Source organism: Melanostigma gelatinosum (genome assembly GCF_949748355.1).
Source record: "Melanostigma gelatinosum genome assembly, chromosome: 5".
NCBI classification, from domain to species: Eukaryota; Metazoa; Chordata; class Actinopteri; order Perciformes; family Zoarcidae; genus Melanostigma; species Melanostigma gelatinosum.
In genome coordinates, this window is record NC_136638.1 from 14,868,136 (window position 1) to 14,880,255 (window position 12,120).

General features: G+C 42.8%; 1 protein-coding gene across 2 annotated transcripts in view; it reads right to left on the bottom strand.

The window, feature by feature from the left end:
- The window catches only part of LOC306777742 (uncharacterized protein), a 119,964-nt gene that overhangs the window by 24,757 nt on the left and 83,087 nt on the right, over nt 1-12,120 (bottom strand). Inside the window, exons 3-4 of one of the 2 annotated variants that reach the window (XM_079268991.1) lie at nt 10,257-10,301; nt 5,499-5,533 (exon numbers count right to left, since the gene is read on the bottom strand). In XM_079268991.1, coding sequence (XP_079125117.1) covers nt 5,499-5,533; nt 10,257-10,301 — 80 coding nt within the window. Of the gene's footprint in view, nt 1-5,498; nt 5,534-10,256; nt 10,302-12,120 lie in introns of those variants that run through there. The other variant, XM_079268990.1, reaches the window with a different exon arrangement.

Genomic DNA, 12,120 nt, shown 5'->3' on the forward strand with positions numbered 1-12,120 from the left:
CATGTGATCGTTTGCTGCCCCTCTTTTAATGTAGTCTTGTAATGTGACGACTGTGGCTACAAACTCTCTTCAAAAATGGAACTGGCTAGTCTGGGTTATAAAAAGTACAGCAACACGTCTTTGAGGTTCCTGATGTGTTTTTGATATCGGGCCCCTTGTGAAATTAGCAGTGGGTGGCTGAGTTGGGGGTGGAACAAATGACTGGGACCAATCGGATGGCAAAAATTTCACCCTGACAGTTGAGAGGAGTGTGTCGAGTGAGGATGTAATGCTGGATGCTACATACAGTACAGAACAGGGTGTAGTTTCACCACTCTATTAAATGCAGCACGCTGCTTTCATCATGTCGGGCATGCAGGAGTCAGAATTTGAATGAGCCTACAAATGTCACAGTGAGTTTCCCCAGGTATCTGTGTCCATGTCTCTGGATCTATGCATGTGTGTGTGTGTGTGTGTGTGTGTGTGTGTGTGCAGGGATCTCTCTGCATCTGGCAGCGTTTATCAGCGGCCGGCTCCTTCAAGACTCGTCATGACGAGCAGACGAGGTGTACACGGTGAGGTCATCGGCTGCTGCAAAGTCTGAACCGGAGCAAAAACGGAGTGATTTATGGCTGCTAACAAGCCACACAGTGGCCCGTGAACAGAGGGGACTAGAGCTGTGTGTGTCTGTGTGCAAGAGAGCTCTTTTTTCTTTTTCTCAACAGTTGAATCCTGTATCTAATATCTGGCGGTTTACAGTTTGCAGACTTCAGAAGCATATAGTAGATACTTTAACCTACGACAACCACAGGTATCCAATATATGGAAGAAAATCAGACCCAGAATTATCTACCTGGAGCAATAATTCAACCAACAAGTCCAGGAAGCTCTTCTATGACTGATTATGTGAGATACTTTAAAATACGAGCCTTACTTAAATCAGCAACACAGCTCAGAAGGAACTTTGAGTGAAAAATGGGCCAGTTGGGTTTTTATGAATGAGAATAAGAGTTGGGAACACTTGGAGCCAGGGGAAATTGGATTTTGACATGATTCTGTGCTTTTCTGTCTCTACAGCTGCATCGTTATACTGCACACTGTGTGCCAGTGTAGTACAAACCTACAGTACACAAAAGTCTGCGAGGCAGGAAAAAGAGCTGGAAAACAGGCAGAAACAAAAAAAACAACACGAGTAAAATCTCTCCGTCTCAAACAACAAATAGATCAGGTCACAGAATAAAAGAAGCTTAATGTTGTGTATTTCTAGTCTACAGTTTTGACTCAGCATTCCCACCAATTAGATGGCTTTTAAACACATTTCTGGAAAATAACTTGGACTGCAGGGGGGCATATGTCTGAGTGTGTGTTTGTGTGTGTGTGTCTATGTGCATGCTCATACATGTGTGTGCCTTAATCCCAATGAAACATGGCGAGGGGTGTCTCTGCTGTCTTTATTGTACTCCCTATGGTGCAGACAGGTAATTATCCAGCACGGTGTAATTGCTGAGGATGCTGCGTGAAAACTTGGTGTCTGCACATCAGAGCAGACGTCTCAGCTAGAAACACACATGGCAATGTGTCGCACACATTCGACTCAATGGGCTCAATTAAGAGGCGTCAAAATGAAGGACGATGGCGAGAGTGAGCGAACCCTTTCCACTGCCCTGGATCTACTTTCCTCCTTTGATACCATTATCTTTTCCTCTCTGGCAGTGGTCCACCAACCCTCTGGTGAATATTTTTCAGTCCCTCTTCTGTTTACTTTCATGTTGCCACAGGGATAGAGTGCCACTCTATGTCAGGACTAACATCATTTGTGATACATGACATTTGCCTTCTTGATAAAATAGTGGCTGCATCCAGAAGCAAAAAGCCCCATAAAGCAGAGTGCTGTGTGTTTGGGACAGACAATTACTGACATGTTGTCGGGTGACTGTCTGGTTTTAATCTGCACTCAGCGGCCTGGAAGGCTGAACAATAGAGGCCTTGGCCTTTTTCTGCTGAGTGAGGGCCGCTGTCTTTCACAGACTGGCACTTTTGTATAAACACGCCAGTAGCTGGACATTCAAATGAGAATCAACTGGTGTGTGTTTACCCCTCTGCACTGTTCTGTCAGCCTGCTTGATTTTGATTGTTTGACAGTGGGAAGGCTCTTTTTCTGAAAGTCAAACCTCTCGCCTGTGATTTATGAGAGGACGAAGTGACGGGGGTTACATGAGGAGAAAAAAAACATACATCAGCACGCACAAAGACGCACACACACTTATGGCGTTATGCTTGAGATACACACAGGCCGCATGTCATTAACACTGTTTATCACATAACTAATGCTTCAATGGAAGTGGGCTGCTGCATGCATTAGTCTGATGAACATATCAACTGTTGGACATGTGCATGCCGCCTGAATGAAGTGCAGCACACTCACACACTGGCAAACAGGCACACACAAGTAAACACACTCATTATGCAAAACGGCTTGTTTCAAAAATATATGATACCACTGGATTATAATTATTGATGCATTGATGTGCACATCATTTTCATGATGCAGCCGGTAAAGGTGAGATTGTAGCCAAATTACTTTATATAGTGCTGGAAAGCAGCGATTAATTGAGTCTTTATAGTGACACATCTTAATTAATTTATTGATTATATTTTGTATCATAAATCTCAATCTGCAAAGTAACTAGTAACTAAAGCTGTTAAATAAATGTCGTGGAGGAAAAAGTACAGTATTTGCCTCTCAAATGCAGTATAATAGCAGAAAATGGAAATACTCAAGTAAAGTACAATTGAAGTACCTAAAAACCTGCACATTACTTGGGTCATTGTACTTACTTACTTTCCACCACTGCTGTTATGTTTATACTGATGAATTATGTGTTAATGTGTACAGTCACAGAATTAAGAGTCCTGCTTGCTGAGGGTTCAAGGCTTGAATTGTGTTGTATTGTGCTGAGACAGTACGTCACTGCAAGAGTGATAGCAAGGAAAAAGTGCTGGAGAGCGATCTCACCGTTTGTTTTAACAATGGAAAAATAAAGAAAGAAAAAGTTGCTGGCACAAGTCACTGGCACAACACAAGTAAGCGCCGCGCTGCCCTCCGGAAACTGACTTGACTCATTCGTGTTAATGTGCGTATGAGCAGTCCATGTGAGAGAAGTTATTGGTGTGAAAACATATGGGTGGTTGGATGGAGTTCACTCACATCTGCACATATGGACACAGATACACAAACACTGCTACCCGACTGGAGGAATGTGCCTCTTTAAGCCACAGTGTTTGAAACTTGATCATCTCTGCTGCTAAAATTAAAGAATGTGCTGTCCCATGTTAATTGCCATTATGATGAATCTACTGTTGTTTCACTGTTACCTCATACAGCTTCTTTAGTCACCATCCCCACATCTAGGCATCATAACAGGCCTCTCATATAAGGACTATGCAGATTCATTTTGGTGACTAGACCTGGAAGGATTACCCAGATTGTACACCTCGCATGACATAATTGAATTAAGCAGATGTTTTAAAGTTAAAAACTTTGCATGTGCAACAACTTTGGGATTTCTAATGAAGACAGTGACAACGATATATAGAGTCACAGGCAAACAAACACAAATGTGCACACACTTCTCTGTGCTAATGTGCACACACTTCTCTGTGCGCTCGGCCCACCTGTGTGTAATTAGCAGCAGGCATTTCCCGTCAGGAGGGCCGAGCAGTGCCAGGCAGACTGGCAATCATGGGAGCGAGCCCCATGGGTAATGAACTTCCCAAAATTCCCAGTGAGACAACGACACAACCAACATGACGGCGTGGAACACAACACCGGGGGGGGGGGGGGGGGGGGGGGGGGGCTACTACGGGTCAGAGCGTCTCACTGAACATGTAACACGCTCACACTTAGATGAGCACACTTAGATGAGCACATGCTAATGTTTCACGTGAGCTGCACATCATGCAGACGTCAGGTTCTGAGGAATCCATCTGCTCGTGCAAGCCGAGCTCCTGGAAGATGAGGGTGTATCTGTATCACGTGATGAGAATTTGACGATGGCTACACCACAGACCAGCAACAGAGCAGCGAGACGTTTCATCTCAGCACGAGTCTAACCGGCCACAAGAGGCCGCTGTATCTCTGGATATCACAAGAGCTGAATCTCGGTCTATGGTACGCATCACTGGTGGCAGAAGTAGTCAGATCTTTTACTTCAACACTACAGCACAAAAACACTTGATTACAAGTGCATTCAAAGTTTTACTTAAGTATCAGGCTGCAGTTCAGAGTAATATACTGTATATAATACATCACTGGATTGCTGTTACTGTTGCATTACATCACATTAATGTTGCAGCTGGTGAAGGTGAGACTCATTTTAATTTCTTTATCTACTGCTAGGTACCTGTCCTTTGATAATACATGCTACAGTAGCATTGCTACTTCATTAGTTGATATCTTGTATTTATAGTTTAAATCATCAAAGTAACAGGAGACTAAAGCTATCAAATAATGTAATGGAGTAAAAGTACAATATTTTCCCTTGGAATGTGGGGCAGTAGAAGTATAAAGTAGTATAAAGTGAATACTCAAGTAAAATTGTACTTAAGTACAGTACCTCAGTGAGGTTACATTCCACCACTGTGGAAAACAGTGATCTGCTTTGCATTCAGAAGCCATTGATGTTCCCAGTTATTGAATTTTGTTTTCATGTATTATGCAATATCAGTTTTTATGATCTCTCCTGATTTCTATAAGGCCTATATGTATTCATGTTCTTTTATCTCTCAGGGCACGTGCAATATCTTACATATATTTTTCTACTGCGTCTTTGTTGTACCCCTGTTGTCTTATTGACTATGTTTTGGTTTAAGCTGGTTGCAGCTGTGTGCAGCACTATTGTCCAAGCAAAATATCCCCTTAAGGACAATAAGGTATATCTTCTCTTAAATTGTTTAAACATCAGAAAACCCATTTGAAAGCTGAAGGCCATAATTTGTGCCTTGCGGATGAATGTTTTACATTGTCCTTGGTTTGGTTTACACTTCAGTTTACAGACGACATCTTCACAATATCTGTATTATGTTTACTGCTCTTCATGTTTACTCATTGTCACACGTGTGATAAATATGTTTTATGACTCTATTTTATGCCTTGAGTCTGTAAGTAAATGATGTTTCAAATTGCCTGTGGAAAATAAAAGACTTGTATCATTTTACCAATGGGCAGTTTATGTGTCCGTTTGTGCTGAAATATAACTGTATTTGAGTCACTTATCAGTCATGGGGCAGGATGCATCATCAGTGAGGAGCATGTTGAAGGAAGCATTAAGAGGCAAGTAACCGGGCGACGATTCGAGTAAATGTAATTTCTTCAAAAAGTGCAGAGAGGAAAAAACAGAGAAAGGCGTAATGAAGCTGCAGGAGAATTAGCAATAAATCCAGAGAAGAAAAAGGAATGGAAACAGAGATGTGATTGGGTGAATTGAAGAGTGACAGGATGAATAACAAATCAAATTTACCGGGTATCCATCCCGTCCAGCCTTGCCCTGGTGAGGTTAGAGATTAAAGCATGAAGCATCGAGACAGGTTAGAACAGAAACCAACAGCTGTATATATATGAATACACTAACCCAGGTCACAAGACCTGGTACACTTTACTCTAAAGTATTATTTTTGGCGGCTTTAAGTCGATAAACTTTACTCGGACAAATTGTTTTCACAGGTGACTCCGCATTACCACACGTTCTCTTCGCCTTTTTTGTGCTTGAGGCTTGATTTTGGGTGTGTCCAGGAAGATAAATCATAAATTGTTTCATGCACACTTAGTGTAAACCAGCTGAACAGACAATTTTCTCTCAATGTATAGGGTGTGCCGGGTGTGAAACGAAGAAATCTTAGTGTATGTGTGTGTTTTATCTGCTGTGTGTGTGTGTGATAGACTGTCAGCAGGCGTTATAGTCCCAGGGAGGGGAATACATTGCTGTTAATAAGTCATCACCATGAAACACACACACACACACACACACACACACACACACACACACACACACACACACACACACACACACACACACACACACACACACACACACACACACACACACACACACACACACACACACACACACACACACACTACTCCCTAGGTGGTCCATTTGTTGACGCGCTCTGTGGGTGCACATGTGTGAGTGTGTCTGTGACAGTTTGTGTGTCCGTGTGTTCATGTTTTACTGCTGTGAGAGAAAAACCACAGTTTGTACACTGAAGGATAATATGTGTAGCAGTGTGTGTATGTGAGTGTGAAAGTAATGTAACTCTAACAGATCCATGGTCAATAACTCATGAGTTGATTTTAATACTACCTGGATGAGATGAAATTGTACTCACAGGCAGTCCTGCAACACAAAAAGAGAAATCAGGCATTAGAAAATATATTCTCGACATCTGACCCATGAAGCACAGCGTGTGAGAGTTATGGTAGCCTTTGGTTTGTACAGCAATCAATTCCTCGGAAAAGTGGTGAACAACAAAACAACTGCGAAGGCAATGTGGTTTGTTAGACGATGACTGTAATTAACCATCTAAATATGGTACAGAACAAGCTCATTAGAGCTGCTGCCAATGGAGTCTGTGGTGAACCCGTTATGATAAACAGACTTCTGGATAATGGGCCATGTTTTGCATTAGGGCATGAAGTCATGTCAAGACTTTGTTTCCTAAGAGGATATGAGTGTACCAGATGGAGGACAAACGGGCAGTGAAAAGGTCGGGGGTGTGCTGGCAGAGTGTGCGTCTCTTTAAAGTATAAAAAAAGATGTCTCCGAGATTTCTCCGGGGCAGTCTTTCAGATCTGATTGAAATTCTCTGTTGTTGAGCCTCAGCAGCAAAATGTACTTTCTGGTTTTCTTACTTAGCCTAACCAAAAACAACAGAAAGGATCAAAAGACTTGTTCTCAGTGGTCTTAATGGAATATTCTGATAAAAAACACTCTCTTAAAAGTCCGAGGCCGAGGGCGCAAATAAACCACCCAAACCCCTACAAAGTGACTATATCATTCTGCCATTCAAATATTCTATATTAGTGATTGGTTCATACTTATCTGATCTAAATTCAAAACCAATCATGATGCTCATTTATGTGATTGTTAACACAATTACAGTCCACGGCACAATTTGGAGCTATGCCACCACTGCAGTCCTGGTACAACACAGCTCATCAGCATGGATGCAACACTAAACATCGACAGCAACTCAGGAAGATTGAAAACAGACCTGCTCTGGGGGAAAGTGGGCTATTTGTGGTGTTTTGTTACAATTCAAACATCTAAAAAGTCGTGCTAACGTGACCAGAATATATGTGAGCCTTAAAATCTGCTGATCTGCTGATTTTTTGAAGTTAATGAGGTATGAAGACCAAGTCAATCAAATGTAGCTGCGTCTAGACGCCGGGACAAGGACCCCATGGGCCAGACAGTTAGGTAAACAAATGCACTATAGCTGGAGAGCCGCCGTGAGACCGGCTTTAACCATTGAACTTAAGACAGGTGTGTGTGAGTGTGGACACTTATGAGAAAGAGAGAGACAGGGAATGAGAGAGAGAGAGAGAGAGAGAGAGAGAGAGAGAGATGGGGAATGAGCGAGAGAGAGAGAGGTAAACAGAAGAGAAAACCAAGTAAAAGAGCAAACTGAAGAATAAAATAGTGAGGGTTGATGCAGGAGACATCAACACTGCTCTGTCTGCTCTCTTTCCTGTTATGTTCACCAAGTTTGTGTTTCCGTTTCTTTTCTCCGCTTTTATTTGTTATTCTGAGAGAACGGGAAAAACCTCTTCTGGTCTTGTAAAAAGTTGTCCCGGAGTTATCGGATAGAGGACGGTGCAACAGCCGCTCGGTGCCACCTATACCCCCGCACAATATAACCCAGGCTGCAACGTGAGGACGCCAACAGTAAACAACAAGAGACACGACCTAAACAGAACCACACATTCAGGATGCAGGCCATCCTGCGATGAGTAACGGGCAGCCGATGGGTGTCCTATTTTGGGAGAAACCTCAACGGCGAGCCTTCGCGTAATAATAATCCTCCAAAATGCACGACGCCCTGATTAAAGCACAGTCATGTATTTGTCCTGGTGATCGCCTGGTTGAATCAAAGACCTCAGAGGCATTTCTGTTTATTAAGAGGTTGAATAATTAGGAGGATTCAACCTCTTCTACGGAAGTGAAAACATTTCAAAAGACTGAAAAACCATATTGTTGGTTTTAACCTTTTCATGGGCGTTGTTGACAATAAGCAAAATACAAAGTAGTCTTATCCTTCGTCACAATAGAGTTGGGATTGTTGGGAGCATGTGCTTGAAACAAAGAGGAAGGCCGTCATGGGATTTTTGAAAGCCTAGATTGTGAAATTGCGCCAACTCCCCATCAGGCGAACAAAATGTCACCTGAGTGTCAGATTTTGTTCGTACCTCAACACTGGTGCCTCATTGGACGAGAGCCACGGGAACCCCAGAGAGTCCCTGTGACAAGTAAGAGGCTTTTGTTTGGGCAGAGAGAGGTCGTAGTGTGTTTGTTGCCTTGTTTGTTTTGAGTTTAACTGTAGTTACTGTGTATGTTACGGACCGCCGAGTCCAGTTCAGTGCTGTGAAACATAATTGTCGTGCTGCTGCTGTGATAGTGCTACACTTTTGAGCTTTGTTGTGTTTAAATCCGCCACCACGAGTAAAGTCGGAAACTGTACTTTATTACCGTACTTAAAGGTCTGCGGTGGCCGAGCCTTAAATTCGCGAGTCGGGCTTCTGTGTGATCGAGTTACAGTTACTGTACTTAACTGCTGCGGTGAGGATTTGCCTTATTTCGAGTGCTTTCTTCTTCTTTTCCTTTCAAACTGACCCCCCCCCCCACACACACACACACACTCACACGCATACACACACATACACGCCGTTACGCTTATTTCATACACATCGTGCGTCTTATTCCCCTGTTAAATTATCGCTGCCTAATAATCTTGCACTCTCACTCTTTTTCTTCCCTCCCTTCTTACTTACACACACACACACACACACACACACACACGATTGTTTGTTGCTTTCAGGTAGTAATTGTACAGTAGATGTTTGTTTATTTACAATATTATCAATTTTTTATCAGTATTGTTAAAGATAAATAAACTGTTATAGCTTTAAAAAGCTGTTTTCTATGATTATTTTGTGCATGTGTGTTGTGACAATAGCGGGTTGTTATATGTTATATCAATGCTCTGATTCACTGGTCACTCTGAATGTGTAGTAGTACTTTGACCGTTGACATGTTGAGTGAACACCTATTTTTAAAACTTAATTCATAGTTTGGTTATTGGTCCCCGATCCCAGGGTGGTGCCCCGTTACTATCAATATATTAATAACCTTATTGATATTAATAGTTGTATTAATGTCAATGATTTCATTTTCATACTTGCTAATAACCGAACCCACTCAGGCCAGATGCCAACAGAAAATAAAAATAAATAAAGGCACTAAAACAGCTTGTAAGATTTCATTTCAAATATACTATACTGCTTTGAAAGAGTGAGTTAACTTCAGAGAGTATCTTGGTGCACTAAGTAGAGCGTTAAAGTTACGTGTGAGCTTTCACGTCGTCAACATCTTCACAGGAACAGATCTCATCAACTAAATATCCACAGCAATGAATCACAACCAGACTGGAAGTGTTCCCACCTCACACATATCCTGCAGAACAACTACAGTCCCGCAGGTGTCGATAAAATCGTCAAACAGCGTTGCGCAACAGTGTTGTGGAGTCAACATTTAAAATGGGGGTGACTCTGTCATGACCACCCCTTGAGTAACAGGAGTTATGTCTTTTTCGCTGCGCTGTTTTGGTTCCTCGATGAGTGTTTTTACGGTCTGGGAGGAAAGACAAAGCAACAGAATGATGGCGGGGTAGTGATGTTGGCAAGGGAGAATCTCATTAGGCCCGCACGACTGCAGCTGCTACCGCTCAACGAGAACGACGGACATCTGGGCAAAGTTAGTGCAACCACATGGCCAAGGTTTGCGCTATGTCTGCGCAGATAGGGAGGGACAGGGAGAAGGGCCAAATGTAGGCCATCATCCCCCGGCCTGACTCTTGGGTCACTGCTTTTACCAGTCCTCGAACTTATCCAGTCACCCAGGAGAAGCGAGTGAGACAGGGAGGAGGGAGACGAAGAGTCTTCCAGGAAAACAGAGAAAAGGAGAGACGAACAAACAAAGCAGGTGGCGAGCGTCACTTACCAGCTTCCCCTCTTCTTCCCATCCGTCCACGCTTTCCTGGAGGCCCTGTGAAAACACACGGACAGAGCATTAAATCACCCACATCAGCACTGCACGGATGAGTAGAGAACAAGCGAGCATCACTTGCCGTTTCACTGCTGGTGGTCATGTGTTGCCTGGCATTAACTTTGTGTGAGCTGGCACAGTACTGAAAAATCTGTGCGTAAGTGACGAAAAGAAAGTTTCAGATGCTAGCAACAAAAACAAAGTGACAACAAAGATCCCGTCACACTCAGAACCAAATGTGCGGTTTATGTCAGACTGAACGAGCCGGACCTTCAGGCGTCTTTAAGAACAGATTCGGATTCTGGCTGAACATCAGGTTCATCAGACTCATTGCTCTCTTCTGCCTCTGACCCTGCAGCGATGCAGCTGCACCATCACCTTCCCGCTGAAAGGATTTCTGCTGTTGATGGAGAAGTCTGGTAAAGTTGTGAAAAATAGCAGAAGACCTGTTGTGAAACCAGGAGATGATGTGGCCCGAGTCTGAGTCTCAGACCTCATGCTGCCACAAGACCATGAATCATTTATACACCGCCACAGCTCTGCGTCAGTGTCTGCCTGGCTGTTTCACAGAAGTATTGTTTTAAGAGATGGTGCAACTGACTGAGCAAAAAAAAGAAGAAGAAAAACCACAGATTTCTGCTCACGCTCAGAAAGGTCGTCCACCTTAAGGTTAACAACTGCAACAAGGCACGGCAGGCCAAGCTTTAGATTTCTCCACATGTTGAAGCTGTGTTCATGGTGCTGCTGTGAGCACTTTGGAGGGTCATCATGTCTTTTTCGGCATTTCTTATCTTGTAGCCAATGCCCATCATATTGATTTGTGTTGCGTGTCCATGTTTATGTTTTCATGTGTCTTAACAAAGATGTCAGCATGAAACAAATGTTAAATTGTCCCTCATCATGCTGCTCTATCCTGCTGTATAAGAAGAATTCAGATCTCTTCCATGTCCTCTCCACAGATCATCAGGGAGTAGTATTTACTTTTTCCCGGGACTTAAAGCTTTAACTTGATTTATTTGGCATGATATCCTTTATATTTAATACCATTTTACAGGCTTCATTCCTAACAAGTCAATCAAACGCGAGGAAGACAAAGACCCATTGTTTCAAAGGTGTCACCATAGTCATTGTAAAATGCATGTGTAAGGAATGAAAGCTTGAGAGGTAAAACAACAGCAACTAAACATTCTCCTTGGCCTGAAACCCTCATGTAGGTAACACCTTACTTCTTCTTTCTTTCCATGTGCCCCCTCCCACACTCATATAACTCACTGAAATAGGAACCTCACTGGGTACCGTTCCTGATGCTAAATGGTTTTGGCTGCAGACATGTTTTCCCTATTGTCATTATTGGAGTTGTTGTAGTGGCCTAATCACTTCCTGACTCTGCCAAGCCTTTCAAAGAGAGCTCAACCATGTTCCTCCACCTCCCTCTACCGTTCACCTCTCCCTCATTCATCCTCCTTTACCTCCTTTATGCAGCAGCAATACGCTACCAATTACTTGGAATTCAAGGCTTTAAGAAATAGCATTAAAAAAAAAGAGTGAACTGTTGCCTGTGTCGAGTTGAAGATTGGCCCAAGACACGGTGTACCACTAAACCAGATTTTCACCGAAGTATACTGTTTCTTCTTGTTCTTTATCTGATTTAGTTTGCCATTTGTAGCTGCTGCCAGGCTTTGTTGGCAACAAGAAGAAACTATTTAAAATCTAACACAGAAGAATGAGTACAGCTGTGAGCTCACTGACTCATTTAAAATTCATGTTTGAACAATTTGAATCATTTAACACCTCTACACCTTCAAACCTCAGACACAGA